The sequence below is a fragment of the Coffea arabica genome, chromosome 2c, assembly GCF_036785885.1.
Source record: "Coffea arabica cultivar ET-39 chromosome 2c, Coffea Arabica ET-39 HiFi, whole genome shotgun sequence".
NCBI classification, from domain to species: domain Eukaryota; kingdom Viridiplantae; phylum Streptophyta; class Magnoliopsida; order Gentianales; family Rubiaceae; genus Coffea; species Coffea arabica.
The window spans coordinates 25,300,631-25,322,120 of NC_092312.1; the positions used below are offsets into that span (position 1 = coordinate 25,300,631).

The 21,490-nt window shown below is 35.7% G+C and overlaps 1 protein-coding gene across 1 annotated transcript; it reads right to left on the reverse strand.

Annotated features, from left to right (window-relative positions):
- On the reverse strand, nt 1–2,227 carry LOC113724109 (zinc finger BED domain-containing protein RICESLEEPER 2-like). The gene is made up of 3 exons (XM_072076844.1): nt 1,978–2,227; nt 141–1,256; nt 1–44 (listed from the first exon to the last, which is right to left on the reverse strand). Exons 1-3 carry the CDS (start codon nt 2,225–2,227, stop codon nt 1–3), a joined length of 1,410 nt encoding a protein of 469 aa, XP_071932945.1.
- Between the last annotated feature and the right edge of the window lie 19,263 nt (nt 2,228–21,490).

Sequence of the window (21,490 nt, forward strand, 5' to 3'; positions counted from 1 at the left end):
TCAAAGGTAAATTATAGTTGATTCAGTTCTGGTCTTCAGCAACTCTACAAGAACAAACAAAATTCATGAAGTCTCATAAAGGCAATTATTAGAAATAAAGAAATACTTCAAATTCTGCAATAAAAATTTTGATAGCTTACCAGATTCGAAGGTTTCAAGTTCTTCCAGATTTTCTTCTACATTTAATTCTGTCTTGGAGGACCGAAACCAATCTTGAGCACATATTAAACTTTGCACAATTCTAGGAGTCAAAGAACTCCTAAATGTATTAAGAACACGACCTCCGGTACTAAAACCATATTCGGAGGCCACGGTAGAAATTGGGACTGCTAACATATCACAAGCAACTTTCGAAAGGATTGGGAATCTAAGGCTATTGGCCTTCCACCATAACAAGATATCAAATCTCTCATCATCTTCCTCACAATTCTCATTCAAATATTTCTCTAATTCAAATTTTGCATCCCTAACCCCAAGTTCCATTTTTTTCTTCTTAAACTCCAACTTGTACCGGTCAGTGATTGTTTTAGAGGCATTCCCATGTCCATAAAATGTTGCTTTACTCCTTTGAGATTCACTTGAAAGTGAAGAAGCACGAGACACAGAATTTGAGGCAGGTGTGTTAACCATCTTGTATTCATTAAACAGCTCAAACATTGCATTTTTTGCAAGGCCAGCTATTGTTGTACCATCGGACTCACCATACATTTGGCAAACCACAAATTCAAGGTATTCAAGTTTAGTTCGAGGATCAAGCATGGAGGAAATAAAAATCAGCATATTCATCTTTTCAATCTTTCCCCAATACTTATCATATTTCTCCTTCATTGATCTTGCCATTGAACTCAATTCTTCATTATCACTTGCTGTCATTTCAATTAAAATGCCATGAATGTGACTAATATCAGTGAAAAAATTATTTGAAATCACATATTTGGAACCGGAAACCTTCACAGTTAGCTGATAAAAGTTTTCCAAAAAAATTACCAAAAACCTAGCTTTTGTCCAATCAGATTTTGTTGGCAGATTTTCTAACTCTTGAAGCATGTAAGGATCCTGCTCCTCGAACCTCTCAAAAGCCCGCTCAAACCTTTGAGCTGTGTCTAGCATTAGATATGTAGAATTCCACCTCGTAGAGACATCTAAACAGAGCAATCTTTTGCATTCAATTTTTTCAATTTCAACACACTCCTTGAATTTTTTCAATCTAGAAGGTGACTGTCTAACATATCTAACTGCTGCCCTGATACAATCAACTGAATCCCCAAGTTTTTTGATGCCATCATTAACAATTAGATTCACTATGTGAGCTACACACCTCACATGAGTCCATTTCCCCCTAACACAGCTTTCCCCCAATTTTGAAGTTTTCCTCGTAAATAGTTGACAACTACATCATTGGAACTTGCATTGTCAACTGTAACAGTTAGGATATCATCAACTCCCCATTCTAGGAGACACTTTTCTATGGCCTTACCAACTTCAGTTCCCTTGTGACTAGCAATAGGACAGAAATTTAGGATCTTTTTGTTCAGTTTCCAATCATTATCTATGAAATGGGCAGTGAGGCACATATAGTTTATCCTTTGAACGGATGTCTAAGAATCTGTAGTTAGACAAATTCTGCCACTGTTATTCTTCAAGAGATGTTTCAACTTAATTTTTTCATCTAAATACAGCTGATAGCAATCTCTAGAAATAGTCCACCTCGAAGGAATTCTAAATGATGGACAAGCAGTCTGTATCATGTATTGAAACCTCTACCCTCTACATGTTTAAATAGCAACTCATCAACAATTACCATATAAGCTATGCTTTTTCTAATGGCTTCCGCATCAAATTTTCAACTTATGAGTGCCCCTTTAATCTCTCCCTCTAATGTTTCAGTTTCACCCAAACACAAAGTAGCCTGGCCAGTGTGCTTATTTTTAGGATTTAGAGGACATTTAGCTACATGAGTATTAAGGGGAGTCGTACTATGACTTCTGGGATCTGCAGCTATGTCCTTCTCACAGTATTTGCAAATTGCATGACGAACTCCATTCACATGCTTTACATGAAAATGATCCCAAGCTTTGGATCTCTTCTTGTACTCTCCTCTTTTCTTGACAATACCAGATTCTTCACAACTTTGTGTTGTAGGACTAGGAAGAAAAGGTCCATATGATCCTTCTTGTTCCAACTCATTGCGATTTGGATTACTCTCACCATTATCAGTAGTAGACATACCTTAAGTTTTTTGAAAATCTGAGCAAATAAATTATACAATTTAGTGCAACAATCAGTTAGCAATAAAATTGAAATAAAAGACTAGATGAAATTGAAGAACCAACTCAGGACAACATTTCCTCTCAAAACTGAAAATGGAGAGGAAACTTATAATCACTATTTCGTGAGAAATGCTACAAGTATAATAATAATTGGTCAATTTAGTTGAGGAGGCCTATTAGTTCCTGATTAACAATTATCATTTTTCTGCTTTCAAACTAGAAGGAAAGACATAATTTGGACCTATTAATACACTTCCCTAACTATATATACAGGTTCATTGTTCACAATCATCCCAAATTTAAGCCCTCGCATTCAAATGCTTGGCTTATCAAACCATGAAGAATTCTACGTCTTGACTAACATGCAGCCTGAGAAGAGTACAACATGCCTGTTTATGTAAATTGGAGACGAAAGTACAGATTTATGTAAATCTTCAAGAACTCACTCATAAAGCCAAAAGAGCAATTCTGATTGCTATTCCTTTTGTTTGATTCTTACCTCCATCAATTAGTCATTGAAATGAAGATGGAAAGTAAATCAGAATGCTTTAGTCATCAATTAGTCATTGTTTGATTCCTGTAGCATTTCTTACGAAATAGTGATTATAAGTTTCCTCTCATACTAAGCAACTCTTCAGGTGAAAGATTGTAAACAATTTTAAGCTGAAGTGCTGATTACCAAACAACAGAGTGAAGTACATTCGTGATACTTTAGGACCATGATTAACCAAATTTTCCAGCTCAAAAGCCAAAATTAGGGCAACTTATTAATCTACAAAGTGAAGCACTTAACTTACCTTCACTGGAATCAGCACTAGCGAACCGTGGTCCTGGTGATGGTGGATGCTCGGTCAGCAATGGTGGATGCTCGATCAGCAATGGTGAAGCCTCGGTCAGAACGGGAAACGGAGAAAGAGTCTAGGGGTGAGTTTTGAGCTTTCTGTAGTTGAGGAGAGGAGAGGACTAACACTGACTAAGGAGAGGACTGAGGAGAATAAGGAAAGGAGAAACGAGAGGAAGAGGAAGAGGGGACGGCGCCGCGGCAGTGCAGAGGAACAAGAGGAAGAGGGGACGGAGAGGACTGGAGAAAAGTAGCTAGTTTAGGGCACCACATCTGAAAATCTGAAATTGGACCAATATCCGGACATAATGTATCATTTCCTATGTAACTTAATTCGGGAATTTCGAAATTGAAAACGGTAAATTATTACCGTTTTACCGAAATGAATTCGAATTCCGTAAATCCGAAATGAAAAACTATAAAATCATTTTCGACCCTAATTCGATTTTACCTAATATGATATCCCCGATTTACCGATCGAATTACCGAATTCGAATTACCAAATTGAAATCGATTTCGGTCGGTAAATTGGTAATTACCGTAATTGCTCACCCCTAGTCTTCACTCTTTATTCTTCAGCCGACACTTCCTCAGTTCACTTTCTCCTCCTCCTCCTCCTCCTCGACAATCGACAACTTCTTTCTCCATCTCTTCAATTTTGTCAAGTTGAACTCAAGCCCGCAAGCCTCAAGCAGACGATTCAACAGAGACTTTCAATTTCGATTTCTCAAGCCAACGCCGACCTTCATCTGCACTGCAGGTTTTTTGTTTTTGTTTTTTTGAGAATGCCGATTGAGCAAATATTGGAGCAACTAATAATTAGACATCTCTTTAGGGGAAAAAATTAGAATATTCAACCTAAAACAAGGTTGTAGGCAGATTACCGAATGTCTAAACTAAGAAAACCAATTTAGGTGATAAGGAAAAAATTTAGGTGAATTCGATTTTAAATAATCTAATACTTAGATATTAGCTACTGTTTTCAAGGTCCCTTTATTGTTGAAATAGTCAATGGAATAATTTATTTAGATGAATTACTTCGGACTGCATGATCACAAAACTCAGCAGTAGAGCCGGAAGTGTAAATCATTGGTAAGTTCCTACTATTAGAAAAGAAAAGGAAGCTACAATAGAATAGTTCACTAAATCTGCAGTATACGCAAAGTAAGAATCTTTTGTATCTCGTTGATAATGCACTTGATGTAGTATTTTAGATGACTATATTTGATACTTCTGAAAGTACCTTAGCTCATCATATATCGACCGAACTATGATGGTATTAATTCCCAAATCAACATAAAAGAATGACCTTAGCTGTTACTTTATTCAGTACTGAGATTTTTGTTTCTATGTATGACCCTTTATTTTATATATTTGATGAATCTGGACATGGTTTTATGGGAGTTTTTGAGCTATGTATTAGCTGCGCATATGGTAGAGAAGTGGGGTTTTCATTTGATTTGTTGTTTGTTTGGTAATTCTTGGCCTTTTTTGAAAACTCTTTTTCCCAAGCACTAATTCAAAGCTCTGTCATTTTTTTTTCCTGTTTTCGTCCCATCTTGCAAAATTCAGGCTTTTTATAGGCGGAAATATCTTTTGCCAATTTTCTGAATCTCTTAGGTTAGTCCTCCCTTAAAGTTGCACTTTGTTCTTTTCTAACGCTCAAAGAATATAAAAGGGATTTAAGAAAACTTATTTGTTTGGTTATTGATGATATTTATGCTATAAAACTGGTTCTGGAGAGTGATTTTCATCATAGATTTTCCTCATAGGGGTACATTATGAAATGGCAACATTTATTTTTTCTTTATTTAAAGTGTAATATCTGCTCTTGTTTGGGTGAAATATCTGCTCTTGTTTTCAGATGTGTAGTAGTTAAAGTTTTTTGAATTTTTCAGATGTCAAGTACGGGGGATAAAACAGCTACTACAGCTGCAAGCCCAAGTATTGATCATTCATCATCAATGGATCAAAAAATTGATGCTAGAGCCTCTGAAACTGAAACATGTCAAGTACCACCTCATCCAATATCCGAGACAAAAGTGTCTACCAAGAGCAGTAGGTCTTGGGTTTGGGAGCATTATGTAGTTGTTACAGGTACGGAAACAAAAGACAAGAAAGCTGCTTGTAAATATTGTGAACAATTGATTGCCTGTGCAAGCAAAAATGGTACTACTTCTTTGACTAATCACCTTCATAGGTGTAAAAAATATCCGTATAATAACACGGATAAGAGGCAAAAGACACTGGAATTTAAACCAAAAGAGGGAGGGGGAAAAGCATTAACAATCCATATGTTTGATCAAGAATTGTGTAGGAGAATGTTGGCTAGGATGGTGATTATAGATGAGCTACCTTTTAAATTTGTGGAAATGGAGGGATTTCAGGATTTTTGTCAAGTTATCCAGCCACGGTTTGAAATGCCATTACGAAGAACTTTAACTAGAGACTGCCATAACCTTTTTTTAGATGAGAAGAAAAGTTTGATGCATACTTTGAAACTTTATCCTCATGCAATTGTCTCACTACTGATGTTTGGACATCCATTCAAAATCTGAATTATTTATGTTTGACAGCTCATTTCATTGATGATAAATGGAAATTGCACAAAATGATTTTAAGTTTCTGTCCTATTACAAGTCATGCGGGTGAAGTTATTGGTCGGACAGTAGAAAAATGCTTGCTTGATTGGAAAATTAGTAAAGTTTTGACTGTTACGGTAGATAATGCTAGCTCAAATGACACTTGTTTGCAATATTTGAGAAGAAGGCTTATTAATTGGAAAGGTATTGTCTTAAATGGAGAATACTTGCATATGAGATGTGCTGCCCATGTTTTGAATTTGACGGTTAAGGAGGGATTGAAAGACTTGGAAGACTCTATTGTTAGGATTCGATCAGCTATGAGATATGTTAGGTCTTTACCTGCTAGAGCTCAAAGATTCAAATCTTGCATAGAAAAAGAAAGAATTGAAAGTAAAAGTCTTGTATGCCTTGATGTTGAAACTAGGTGGAATTCCACATTTTTAATGTTAGAGGCTGCTCTAAAATTTCAAAAGGCATTTGAGTTGTTAGAAACTGTGGATAGCAAATATGTCGAAGAGTTAACTCCACAAAGTGAGAATGATACTCGTAGGAGTTCTAAGGTAAGGGGTGTACCAACTGAAATGGATTGGGAGTATGCAGAAGATTTGTTGCCTGTTCTTCAAATTTTTTGTGATTCTACTGTAAAAATGTCAGGTTCACGTTATGTGACTGGAAATGTGAATGCATGTGATTCGTATGGAGTGAATTTCACTTCATTGCTGCCACTTATATCGGGTGATGCCCACAAATGTGCCAATCAAGATCCGAATATTGGTCTTACCTCGCTGGTTCATGCTTCTAGGGAAGTGCAACCCGATTGGTTCAATGTTCCACGTCCAGATAGGCAAGTTGTGCCACATCAGCAACAACCAGGTGACAATATGACAATCCATGGCCGAAAGCTGATTAGAGAGCTTTGGATTGTTACCTGGAATTTTCACGAGCCTTACACAAGCTCTTTCCTATCTTGGCGCATGTCTTTGTTTGAGAGCCTCATGAAGTTGACCAAACGGCATTTAACTTGGCTCGTGACCTTTCATTTGTTCCCAACGTGGCTGATCTCCAAGCGCACTGTCGATTTAAGGTGTCATACTACTAACTCTTGTTAGTATCATTCATCTCCATCCAGATTTGAGGACAAATCATTCTCAAGAGAAGGGGACTGATGTGTGCACGGATGGCGAGATGGATGACGGCCTTGACTCAAAGCTTTCATGGAAACCTTGAAGGCTTGAAGGATGTAATCAAGTTGCCTACACTTTGATTCAAGTCAATGAAGCTTAATGGAGTTGGCCGAATCGTTAGTCTTTTAGTCGTTTGTTATTAGTTGTTTGTTAGTTGGGCTTATCGAGTTATTAGTTGAATTGCTAGTTTAATTAGTAGTTTCATTTGGTTGTGCAAAGTCGGCCCACTCTTGCCAAATTGTGGCCCGAATTTCCTTTTCTAGATTATGTAGATGGGCCGCCAATCCTTGACCAAGATGGGTTAGGTCCCTAGGGTTTTAGGCTATAAAAAGGCACCTTATGTACAAGCAAAAGGGATGGCCGTTTTATGATAATAAACATTGTTTGTTTATCTTACATTTAAGAGTACAATTCCTTTACTTGCTTTTGGCAGGGGTTCTTGAGCAATCTCGTGTGGTTCTTGATTGTTCATCCGACCTATCCACTTAAGTATTCACCTCAATTGGAGTCGTCGTTCTACCACCTTCAATCAAATCGTGTCGTCCGTTTGATTCTACATTCTGCAATCCAAACGTTGGACAACCTCGCTAAATCCTTGGGCAAACGTGCTACGTGCCTCGAAACGTGTTGATCGAGGACCGTATCAGGATATGTTCAAATGAAATTTCGATAAGATTCCTATCATTAAGACGTGGGGGACATTGTCTGATGACGAGTACAACAAGTACATCCCGGAACTCAAACAAAAGGGTTTAGTAACACCACAATATGAGGATTGGCTTAAGGGTTTTGACATGCAAGAATCGCAAGACGAACCATCTGAGGAGGTCAAGAGATTGATGGCCATTATTGAAGCCAAAGACAGAGAAATGTAGACACCAAAATTTCAATTCGATTTAGTTAAATTTTATTTTTTTTTTGAATTGTTTATTCTTTTTTTATTTTACTTTATTTTAGTTGATTAAGTTGGTAGTAGCAAATTAGGTTCATCTTTCTTTTTTTTTAAAAAAAATTATTATTATTATTATCAAATTTCTTAAAAAAAAAAGAAGAAGAAAATTCCTAATAAAAATTTATTTTTATCTTTTTTAAACTCAGTTTTTTCTAAATAATATGACATTTTGTAAGGTTATTAGAAATTAGCATTTTATTTATCATAAATTGATTTTGAAAAGAAAAATACAAAATACAAAATAATAGTGGCACACATGCAACAGGGCCAAATGGAGACCATGCAAACTAGCTAGGTGAGGGGGAGACAATGGACAAGTGTTTCATTATTTCTTTGACACCACATAATCTCAAGGATAGGTGGCTAGGACACTTGGAAGGTTAGGAAAAATTTGAAGAAAAAAAAACAGAAGAAAATGGAAAAGGAGAGAGCTAGCGGTGATGAAAAAGGGGAAACAAAAAAAGCAAAGGAAAAGAGAAGAAGAAGTTACGGGCAAGGGCAAGAAAAACTAAGAAAGGGAGAGCAAGAGAAAAGGCTGGGAGGAGGAAAAGAAAGGGAAAAAACTGAGGAAGGCAGAGGAAGAAACAAGAAAGAGGTTTCGGACGAAAAAAAAAAAAAGAAGAAAAAGGACTGAAGAACAGAGCAAGAAAAAGCCGTGAGAAGAGTACGAGGGAGAGAGTGGAGAGTATATCTCTGATTTTATCTCATTCCAGCAATAACCGAGAGAGTAGAAGAGAAAACAAGAGAGGGAGAGGAATAGAGAATCTAGGAGAGTTAGGGAGAAAGAGAGAGGCTGTGAAAAGCAAGGAAGAAAGAAAGAGAGGGAGAAGAGAAAAGAGGGGGAGGAAGAGGAAATCTGGGGGATAATCAGGGGGGAAAACTGAAAAAAACGAGAGGAAAAAAAAGAAAGACAAACAGGAAAAATCAAAGGAAAAGAAAAGTTTGGCTGCTGGAAAATTTGGTTCCAGGTTGTGTGACGCCCCGACTTCTCCCTAAGGCGAACCAAAGGGTATCCGCGAGACGTCTGCCCAACTCTAACCAGGATTCGGTACAATTTCTGTTCAAATTTAATACAATAATAGCTATCACGACAAGACAAAGTAAGAAAGTGCAGATGCTTCCATAAGTAATACCCGATCTTACACCACAAGTTCAAAATACATCAATTCTCCAAAATATACAACTGCCAAAAGGTGTCTAGTCGATTACATCTGAAACCCTAACACAAAAGTACATTCCAAGGGTTTTTTCGAGTTCCACTCCAAGTCCGTTCCTGTTAAGGAAAACAAATCTACGGGGCGAGCGATTGCTCGTGAGGCCAAGAACACACATGCAAGCACGTTGTCCAAGTAGCAATCCCATTCAACAAGTAAAACAATAATATTCGAGTAATTAACAATTCAAGTGAAATTTAAACAGAAACAATTCAAGAATATGGTAGTTCTTAGGAGCTAATTTCCACTTGTTTTGCCAACCTCGATTGAATACCTTCCCATAATGACACTTCGTCACCTGGATCGGTATTTTTAAATTCGTAGAACTCCACTTTACTTCACAATTCCTTCCACCTTACAATCCCCCACCGGACCCGAACTGCGATAAAGGCGCTACTGCACGAGTAGGCCAAATAAGATCTCTCCAATAGATCAAATTTATCATTACATTCCTGACAGGTGCCGAACCTGTGCAATAATAATTATCTACTCAAGGAAAATACAAATTTTGTATATAGTGGTGAGTAGGGTCGAATCCACAGGGACTGGGGATAATTTGTTTCTTCCAGAGTCCAAGGTATGGGGGGTTTTGGATTAAATACTAACTAAATAAATTAACTGTAGAAAATAATTGATTAAGAGAAATAATTAAGGGAAAACTCTAGCCAAGGGTACACTTCAGAAATGGTTCATGCACTGATCATCGATTCACAGATAATTCCACATTTATTAATAGACCAGTTATAGTTGTCATGCACGCGATAAACAACCAACCTTTCCTTAATTTCTCGATAGTTAAGGTACGATCGTTAACTATTTCTCTAACCCAAAAACAACCCTAAGTACGACCGTAGGATTTAATTTCTAGATTGCATTAATAATTAGAAAGGTCCAATCCTAACTAACAAATACGCCACGAGGGTTTGTTTAAGTTAGATCGTATGCTCCCCTGACATAAACCCAATTACGCCAGTTGCTACTGAGATAGGGATAACGAACAATTACGGATTCAATTACCCCTATTTAGCAAAATAGCCTATATGAATAATTAATTATTGCGCACTAATCAATCATCCACATGAGCTATAACGGTTAAAAGCAGGAAACATATGAATACCAATAAATGAAGGAAGCAATTAAAATAAATTAGATCTCTCAGTAATTGTTGAACCAAATCTTCAATTGTCCCCTTGACTAGAATTGAGAAGCTAGTTCTCCATTAATGGAGAATTAATGGAGAACCAGCTGTGCAAAATTGTTCCTGGCTTTTTCTCTAAAGCTAATGAAAACCCCCCGCGAATGGGAGGGCCAAGCGGCCGTCTTTTCTTCTAGGAGTCACGGTTCTCCCCTCCTTAAAGAAAGGAAAACCTAAGTGCCCCTCTAACTCCTCATCTGCCGCCCTCTTATTTCCAAAGCTAAGGAATTTTTTTTTGAAAACTATTGCCAGTCAAAACAAAAAACCAAGTCCCCTAATAATAGTCAACAATAGTGGCTCTTAAGGGTCTCTCACAAAACATACGAGAGATTCCCTTTTATTCCCTTCAATTTCGGTCAAAGCAAGATTGGAAGACAATTGCAATGGTCCCCACTTTCCAAGGTCAACAACCGTGGCTTTTTCCTTCTCCTGATGGTTTTCTCCACAAGCACCAAAATCCCCCAAAAAACCCAGCCGACCTCCTGAGAGTCTACTTCCCCCTTTTTACGTTGGTAGCCACAAAATTAAAGGAATTGGTTCTCTTCAGTTTCTTAAGTGGCCCACATGCGACGAATCTTCTGAATTTTGATTTTAAGCACTTTTCATCATGAGTTCCTACAATTAGCATCAAAACAAAATATCAGTAGAATCCACCCAATTAATGAAAATATTTAGTCAGATAAACGTGCATTAATGCCCAAAATACTGCACTAAAATGCACCCTATCAATTCCCATGGCTCACCAAGGTTTCCGATCAAGATCATGCTGGCTCGAGTCCCAAGGTCGGCCTATGAGTTTGAGCGTCCCCCATTTAACATTTATGAGTCAAGTAGATTCACTTCAGCGACATATGCAGCCATAGCATATCATTTCATTTCATTCAATCCATTCAATACATTTCAATTCATTCATTTCATTTCAATCAATTCAATCATTATTCATTCATTTCATTTCAATCAATTCAATCGTTTTCAATCAGTTCAATCATTATTCATTCGAATGAGAACGAGTGCGATAAAGTACACACTCGACTCAATATTTTTAAAATCTCCAATCATTTATAACAATTAAGCACGTAACAAATTCACATACACTTGATACTCACCAAGTAATTTAATAAAGTAAAGCACAAGCGGTTGTTTAGGCATCTCCTGTGAAATCCTCTTGAAGATCTCTTTGAGTGCCTGAACAAACGATAATTAACCGTCACTGACTATCACTTATAAATCCTTTCTTAATAAGAGAGGGATTGTACACTTGTACAATCTAAGAAAATACCATAAAATGGAGCATTACTCGCTCAAAATTCAAGGTTCAATAGTGATTTTTAATAACACAAGGAAAAACTGATTTTTTTCATGAAGACAAGTCCAAAATGGTCAATTAGTAGTGAAAGATAGGGGAAAGTCACCAAAACTCAATTTCCATCAAGTTTGAAAATTTCAGATTTGAGGTACGATTTTTGAAAAATCATATCTCACTCTTCATTGGCCCAAAATTGGAAAACTTAGTTCCGTTGGAAACTACTTCCAAAGTACTAAAAGTTTATAGAAGGCACTTTTCCATGATTCAAAATGGAAGACACTCAAATTTTGGCTTCAAGTTGCTAATTTGAACTTCCCAGACAGATTCGGGGTTGATTTTTGGCAAACTTTGAAAATTTGGCAAAATTCACAGAATGTGAACTAGTCTCTGAAATTTGAAACTCAATTAGAGTTATAATCAAAGTTTAAAACACAATAAACGGAACACAAATTGGAGTTTTGAGCGCCAAGATATAGCAGCTCAAAGTTGTTGAAAATTTCTCACTAAACAAGAATTTCCAGGTTTGAAATGCAAACTTTAGGACTTCAGTTGAGCATCGAAATAGACTTGGAATGGCACCAAATTTGGTATGAATACACTACCATATAAGGGCTATTTCTCTGCCAAATTTCATACAAAAATTCTTACGGAAAGACAATTAACAAGACCACTAAAGTTTCAAGAATTTTCAAGACAAATCTGCCTTATGCCTCCGTTTTCCTTTTTCTAACATTTGGCCCATGAAATCGACTCAAATCTGATTCATTTATGGAACAAAGGTCTAAGAAACATCCAACATATATTGGGTAGGTGATTAACACAAAAAGTTTCGAGATAACAAGTTTCAATTCAAGCTAAGGCATCGGTGAGCCAAAACTAGGGTTTTCAATCACTGACGCAGTTCTGAAATTCGACCACAACTCACTCAATTTCACTTAGAATTGAGCATGGTTGGTGGCGTTAGAAATTACATTCATAGAGATACAATTTCTTAGAAGAAAATGTTTTAAGATTCGGTCCATAGCTAGCTCAAATTCAATTAACAAGTTCCAGCACCTCACTGTCTCTCTAGCACACGAGTGAAACAGGACAGGTAAATTTGAAAAGCTGGTACCACTCACTCAATTTGAATCAGGGGATTCATTCTATACCTTTAGAAAACTGGAAGTTTCTAGTTTCAAATGCCAAAAATGGCACTTGATTTCGACGTCGGAGCAAAGAGTTATGATCGTTCAAAGTTCGCTGCCAGAGTATCTCTGTACACGTTTTCCAGTTTTGAAGAATTTTTGAAAATACAACTTTTACCCAACCAAATCAAGTGATTTTTGGTGAAAACTTTCCACACAACCTATACAACATATGCACATCAAAATCAAGACAATTTAACCACAAAAAAATCGAACCAAGGCCTCTGCACAAACAGGGCAGAATCCGGCTCTTCTTCCCTTTGGTTTCCTTTGAGTTTCTTTCCACTTTTTCAACATATCTCTACTAGATTAACACTTAATCAACACAAATAACATTCAAAATCATCAAATCAGTCCAACAAGTCCATTTCAGGATTTCATAGAGCCCACTCACATGATTTTCAACAATCTAAAACTACCCACATGAAGTTACAAGTTTCTAAGTGTAATCTAACTTACAAAAGCTAAGATTCAAGGGTTGGATGATTAACTACCTCTTTAGATGATGAACTCAGAAATTTTCAGTCCTTTGAACTCCAAGAAAACTATGAGAATGACGCTCTCTTCCTAGTCCAAGATGATCTCCAAGTGGTTTTGAGTTTGTGGTAGAAATTTGAAGTGATTTGGTGCAAGAAAGTGAGATGAAATGATGAAACTTTTGCTCCTTCTTCTCCTTGGTGTTCTTCGGCCACAATGAGAGAAAACAGAGAAAGTGTTGCAGCTACAAAAGCTTCTTGAGTGAGCTTGGTAGATGTAGGCTTTAAGTGGACAAAAGTCAACTCTCCAATAGTGGGCGTACGAGCGCGTTTCGTACCCGTTTCCTCTTGGGTTTGTTTCACTTGTGCACTAAACCTCTAATGCACTTCCTTAAACATTATCATTATTTACTCTTAGTAGTCTAGATTAAGTTTCTTAAATCTCCACTTGGCCGCTCCGGTTCGATTTATGCGAATTTCTGATTCGCACGCAATAAAATGAAACTTAAAAGAAATTTTTGTAACGATAATAGAAGTAACCAATATTAGGGTAATTAATCATGAAAAAAAATAATTATCTTAGAAATAAAACCATGAGTACTCACACATCGATTCTCAAGTCTCCAATTTGCCGCGCGGTGTGATTTTCAAAAACCTTCGACGCGGACACGGGGTAACTTAATTAGAACTCATTCACCTCTACTCTCTCTATTAACTTTTCTCAATCGACTATTGATCATTCTTAACTCTCCAACGTAATTGTATTCGCGGTTAAAATATCGCCTCGAAACACGTATACTCGTTATTCTTCACTTAAACGAACTTTCGAAAAATTAAATTAGCTAACGGGACATTTTAAAAATATAAAAGAGACATTGTTCCATACGAATGGATTTAAAATGGTTGAAATAAATTATTCAGAGAAAACGGGTGAATAAATATTTCAATAAACCAACAATATTCGATAAAAATAAGAAAATTTTTCGGGCCCTCACATCCTCCCCTCCTTAAAAGAATTTCGTTCTCGAAATTCACATTTAGGATAATATCATTCCCTTAATAGTTATGCTATTCAAATCAATCACTAACTTACACTCTCTGATCCGTATTTCACAATTTCTATTCACCCAATTAGCAATCGAACTTTGATTCCCCAGTAAGCGTCATAACCTCCAAATCATATGGTAACTTACTTGGTTTCAAATCTATTCCACCCATGAAATTAGAGTTTACAAAAGAATGTGTTGCACCCTAATCAATTAAGACCTTAACTAAGCGATGGAAATTAGGGACCGTACCTTCAACTACCTCTGTCGCATCGAGTATCCGTTAATGGTCCAGTGCGTAAACCCTAGCAGGTAACTTAGATCGACTTCCCCCAGCACTGGTCTGTTTAGAGGTTGACTTTTCTGACCTTTAAGTGTTACCTCCTACCTTCTGCTTATTTGGACAAGTCGCGAGCTGGTACTTGACACTACCACAGAACAAACACCTCCCAGACTTTCTCCAACAGTCATTCTCCGAGTAATTTGATTTACTACAGTAACTGCAGTTAACTTGAGGTGTCACTGCCGAACCACTAGAAGGTGTTCCTCTCAGTTGATTCCATCCATTGGGACCTTCTCTATTTTGAGTCCCCCTTTTTGTACTAGGTATCTCCACTCCTCCCATTCCTTTTTCCCTTTTAGAAGGTGGGGTACTCTTACTAGCCTTTCCAGAAATAGGACTAGAAAAGTTCCTTTTCTTATTGTGGAAGTCCCTAACTTGCATTCTTGCACTCTCGACTCTCTGCGCTTTCTCTAGTGCCTCAGAAAATGTAGAGATTTGGGTTGCGGCCAAACCCTCCTGGATTTCTACATTAAGCCCTTGTACAAACCGTACTATCTTTTTCCGTTTATTGATCACCAATTCAGGAGCGTACTTAGAAAACTTAGTAAACTTCCCTTCATACTCCGCTACACTAAGAGTTCCATGTTTCAACTTGATGAACTCATCCTCCATCTTTTCTTGGATTAAAGGCGGAAGAGACTTTTCATTAAACTCCCTCGTAAAATTCTCCCAAGTCCAAGGAGTTTGGCCTCTCTCCCACTTTCCCCTTATCATGTCCCACCAAGCATGTGTCACTCCCTCAAATTGAAAAGTAGCAAACTTTACTCGCCTATTGTCGGTATAATCTAGGAGGCGAATATATTTGTCATCCTCTCTAACCAATTCTTCGCTACCTCAGGATCAGGTTCACTAGTGAATTTAGGTGGGTTAAATTTCAGGAACCTCTCTAAAGCTCTGTCTTTCCCTCTATCATGTTCCCTAGGTTGGTTAAGTGGTCCTGGACCCTGTCTCTCAATTAAGCTTTCAAGGATATCAGTTATCCTATTAATGGCAGTAGCCACTTGATTACCCTCTATATTTTCTTATCCTTGGGTCGGTCCAATTGTCGATCCCTGATCATTCCCGTGAGGTTGGGCTTGTCTAGCCCCTCGCCCATGACCTCGACCACTTCTTCGTCCTTCCATTAGCCTAGTTGTGTCTAGTGTAAAAAATAAATCAATTACGTGAAAAAAAAAATACTCAAAACAAGAGCCAATCAAGAAACATTAGAATCAACAATAATTTTACATTCATTAACACTTCAAAATTTATACAATTAATAAGTCATGGGGGAGTATAAAAATATAGCACACAGGTACCACAAAAGTACTTTTAGTCACATACGACTAAAGTAAAGTTAATTGCCTCAAAAGTAGGCCACACAGTCATACAAAAATACAATGGCCTCAGCACTAACATTACCCCCGCTAATTCTAACTATATCAATCAAAAGGCTCTATCACTCTGGATCTAGTCCACAGTAGGGTTACCAGGTGGAATTTCCTCCTCAGGATCCTCCTCCTGAACCGGGCTCTGGACAACGTCCATGATATCATCAATCAACATAGAAGTGCCTGCCAAAATTTCGAAAGCCCCATCCCGGACCTCCTCGCCTATCCTAGTAAGTCGAGCTCTAACCCTCTGAAGCTCATCACGAGCGACCTCAGCCTTAGTCATCTCGTTCGCTACCATCCCCTCTAACTCTGCAATCCTATCCTTCTGAGCATCCACCATAAAGTTCAAGTTCTCAAACTCCTGATGTAACGCTCGATTGGTACTTACCAACTGACGACGCTCGTCGTCCAGTGATAGTACTAGGTCATTAGGGTACGCGTACATCACCCTACAGGGGCATCGAGGAATCCCAAAAGAAGGCGAGTAGCACACACGAGTTTCTCCGTCACGAGCTCGGTAATAAATAGGCCTAGAAGGCTGTACATGGCCATTTGCATGACCATTCCTATTAGCAGCAGGGTTCCTATTTCCATTCTCCATCCCTGCAAAACAACCACAATTTCCGGATTAGAAACTTAAAGATGCTAACTCGCTCAATATCACTTAAGGAATAACTAAGTTATCCAGTCACTATTCTTGAGAGTAAAGTCTCTCAAATATCTCCCAAAATAAATCTCTAAACCTAGGCTCCGATTTTCATCCCTACAAGCTGTTACTAAATTTTCAAACTAGTTTCACGGTCCGACATCCTAAACTTTTAACCCTAGGATACGCTACAAAGATCTGAAACCTAAGCTCTGATACCTGACACTTGAATTTAGATCACAAACATGTGTTTCTTGGCTCCTAATCTACTTACTTAATGGATGCGAAAGGTTGCAATCACTAACATGTGTGGAACAATTTGTTGCATTTGCCGGATTGTAGAGCTTGCATATGCACTTACTCAACACCAATAATGCACAACTCCACAGTTTGAAATAATTATGGATTTGCATCTTAGCAACATAAAGATCAAGAGAGCATTGTATTCCTTGGTGATGGTATTCATGATAAGCTTATGCGATGCCCCCAAATTGCCCATTGCTAGCCACAATGTCGAGGTTAAGAGACAATTGAATCAATTAAGCGTTAAGACTCCTATCAAATCTACTTAAGGTAATACAATCTTGTTCGTATTCTCTCGTCTCGTACATGTTGTTAGCAGATTGAAGCATCCGAAATCCCTATCACGTACTAAATATTAATGGTGACTTTATTGGCAGAGCAACAATAATGGTCATGTGATAGTTTGTGTGGATATCTGGCATCATTGAGCATTAGTTTTCTTTACTCAAAAACCGTAAAATACAAGTTTGCTCCTCCTTTGAACTTGAAAATCAGCTTGAACTAAACAATAAAAGAAAAGCAAATCTTCATGTACATTTTTTTCTCTTTAAAAAAAAAACTATGAGGTGTGAGTTATGATGTCCCAGTTTTTCTGCATGTTAAAAGTGAAACCAAACGTAGACTTCAGAAATCGCACCTATCTTGAGAGTAAGGACCTAATAATTGTCTGAAGCGACGACTTTTTAATTTAGGGAAATCTAAAATTGGAAAGCGTTTCAATCAAATCTTGGCTCGATCTGGGGAACAAGAAGTGGCATGAGTAATCATTGCTTTGCTTGTCCAAGGAAATATAACAAATTGAGATTCATTATTGCAATTACAACTGCTTATGATATACGTACTTTGAAAAAAGAAAAGTAAACCTTGCCATTTCCCGTGTTACATTACAGAAAGTCTTTGTAGTAATTAGTTCTGCTTCCACTCCTTTCTTCATCAACATATATATTTTTTTTTTTGGGCAAGTGGAAGGATTGGAACTCAAAATCTCTTATTTACAATCTTTCTTATCATCCAACCAAATCCTTTCTTCGAGTTTCTCCATTACTTAATTTGCTATGCAACTGTAAATTGCAAATTTTTTAAAAAAAAGATTACTCCTCACCTCCCACCCGCCCCCCGACCAAACAACCTCGACATTTCTCTATTACTTAATTTACTATGCCACAGCAAATTGCAAATTTCTAGCAAAATGATTACTTCCCTCTATTTCATGTTTTCATCACGTAGGGAAGTATGTATCATCATCTCGATGTAGTGCCTTAAATCTCATCATTCGCGAATGATTATTTCCCTAAAAAAAATGGCTAAATTGTTAAATGCTGTTTAAGTGATCCAAAGATTGTTTTAAGCACAATGTTATTTTTTCATATGGTTTTTACTGTTCACCTCTTTGCCAACTGTACTTTAAACTAAAAGGAAATATTAGTGTCCGACTTCAAAATTCATAATTTGTAAGCAAGCAAGGCCTAAATTGGAGAATACATTATTATTGTGATAGTACTCAACATGTAAAATTGTGTTTGGATAGTAAATTATTTCAAATAATTTTTTGAAAAATAAAAACTCCAACACTTTCTTGATGTGATATATGTAAGATAAAGGTAATTAAAAATTGTGTTGATTATTCGAGCAAATAAATTTTTATAAATAATCAACAATCCAAACAAACCCAATTGGGAGAAACAAGATTTAGGGTCAGTTTGATAACATAAAAAAGTGCTGAATCTGAACTTTTTAGACATTCAGATGTTTTGAGTGTTTAATAAATGAAAATCCATTTGCTGAATTTGTTAAGTAGTGCTGAATTTGTGTGTATTTTTCAACACAAGAATCCTAACTGAATGCTTAATTCTGATAAGAATCAATAGAATTACTTTAACTACCTTATCTTATCTACCAAATCTACCCTTGTTTATTGATTATATTCAAAATTCTTATCTAATTAAACAACTTAACATTCTCTATCTAATGATTTTCTATTTCTCTTTTCTGCATTTTTAATGACTTTCACATATTCTCCATACTCATCATATAATATATTTCATCTTTTATATTAATTTGATTTAAAAATAAATATTGTCATTTTCATACCTAAAAATTTTAAACTAATTAAATCATATGTTCTATTTCTTTTTTGGATGAAAAGATATAAGGAAAAAATTGTTAAATTTAACTTATTAAGCATTCAGTTATAAATGTTTATCAAACAGTATAAATAGCTTCAACAGTAAAATTCAGACATTCATATATTTCTTTTCAGTACTTAAAATTCAGTAAATTAACTATTTCAGTATTCAGATTTCAGACTTTAGAATTCAAATATAGCTTTATCAAACGGAACCTTACTTTCCCTTGCGGTTTCTCTATTTTTACTCAAGTTTAATAGGTTTTTTTTTTTCAATGGAAACTTAAAAGATAAATTTGAAAGTCGAACCAAAAATGTTAAAGTTACTCTTCGAATGTCTATTCAAACTTAGTTGAATCTTATTAAAAGACATTTAGCCAAGGGCAAAGTCCGCATCCCTAAGCCAAGTCCCTTCAGGCCAATGTATATTCTAAGTGAATTGTTACTAAACAAAGATAGCACTACAAGGGCTCAAAGGAAAGGAAAGAAAATTACTACTATTAAGAAAACGACCAACTTATTCTAAGTGAATTGTGTTAATAGAGAACTTAAGAATTAACTTTGTTCTTTTGAAGAATTATTGAACAATATACATCATTTTAAATAAAAATATATACATATATACTTGATTACTTGGGCCAAACTTTAATCTGGCTGAGCCTTATTTAGTCCAAACTTAGCTTACAATTAATCGGGCCTCATTTGAAGGCCTCAGCTTAGCTTGATATACAAGAGTCAGGCATAACTTTTTAAAGATGATAGGCTTGAACTTTTTTATTGAACCATGATAGGCTTGAACTTGGACTAGCCTGACCTTATTAATACTCCTTAGAAAAATGTCAATTCAAGAGTAAAAAGAATTAGCTTCCATAACTTTTGCTTAGTAATGTTAAGGATTGGACCCAAATGTTACAAATCAAAGAGTATATTACAAGTTAGTGGTACAAAGTGGAATTAGTCCTTCTAGTGTGCATTTCTTACAATTGTTGGTTGGTTGCACCCTTCTTACTTTTATTTGTTTTGCTTATGATATTAACAGTTGAATCCAAATGGGATGAATCCTAGACCTTAGATTACATTTACCTAAAATTAAGTTTACATAGGAAAGTAAGAGCAAGTACATGTCAATGGGTGCAAACTGAAATTAATCCTTATTTGGCACTACTATTTGGAGTCGAAACAATTACTCTAAATCATTATCCCTAATAGCCAAAAGGCCAAACAGTGCCAACTTAATTATTCTTCACAATGGGAACTAAATACAAAGTCATATTTGATCGACACCAATTAAATTTTGACCATCTGTTTTTTGGTTTTCCATCAAGTATATTGAATTAGCAAAAAAATCCAAAAAATTGGAATGACGTCTATAAAGGCCAAAACTTTAGGACACATGCCTCTAAAGTTAAAATGGTCAGTTAATTTCAATAAAACAGTTAGTTACAAATAGTTATGAGTTTGGTAAAGAAAAAAAAAGAAAAACATTATAAGTTTGGTAAGTATTAATTTTAGTTACAAGCTTATGTTCTATAATTTTATTTTTTTGAACAAAAATTGTTATAAAAGTACTCAAAAATCTATTTTATAAAATTTAATATACTAATTGTAAGACAAACATTAAAATTAAACATATTAAAAATGGTTAATTTGTAACAACTCAATAATTAGTTTCAATCAAATCTTATGCCGTAATTCAATTATGTTTAATCTAAATAATGGTGGTAACTCATGATATAAGTGAAGGAAATATATTAAATGCAATAAAATATTTGATTCTTTTACAATTAAAAAGAAATTTAAGAGCAAATAATAGATGAAGAACTTATTATTTGCTCAAATTATTAAAAACTAATACAAATAATTTGGGAGAACTTTTACAATCCTATATTTATATGAATACTACTTTGACCTGTATCGAATTTGAATGGAGAGAATATAAAAATTAATAGAATACTTTAGGAAAGAATGACTATTTATAAAATTTAGATGGGCAATTTTTTAAATTTAAATATATTTGTAAGACTAATATGCTAAAATTGTGTAAAATAGATTCATTAGAAATGAAAATTATAAAAACTTTAGAATTATAAATAAATAATCAATTATAATAGTAGAGATAGAGTAAACGTAACTGAAGAAAATTAACAAAAAAATTGTGTTGATTGATAAAAAAATCAAGAAAGATCAATATAAATGTATATAAAGTAAGGAATTAATAGATTGAAATTCACTACAAATAAAGAAGTATAAAATGATTAAAAAAAATAAAAGTTTGTCCATATTTTAGCAATGGTAATAAATAAAAAATGTAACCCTATATAAACTAGGGAATTAATAAATTGAAATTTACTACAAATAAGGAAGTATAGAATAATGGGAAAAAGTTTTTCCATATTATGAGAAGGGTAATAAATTATCTATCCAATAGTAGGAATAGAAAATAT

Excerpts from the sequence above, each read along its gene's own strand:
- LOC113724109 (XM_072076844.1), bottom strand. The coding sequence starts at position 2,227 with ATGTCTACTACTGATAATGGTGAGAGTAATCCAAATCGCAATGAGTTG. Across the intron at positions 1,257-1,977 it reads TGCAGATCCCAGAAGTCATA|TTGATTGTATCAGGGCAGCA; the intron begins GTACGACTCCCC and ends TTGGGGATTCAG. Across the intron at positions 45-140 it reads ACTTGAAACCTTCGAATCTG|AGTTGCTGAAGACCAGAACT; the intron begins GTAAGCTATCAA and ends TTGTTCTTGTAG.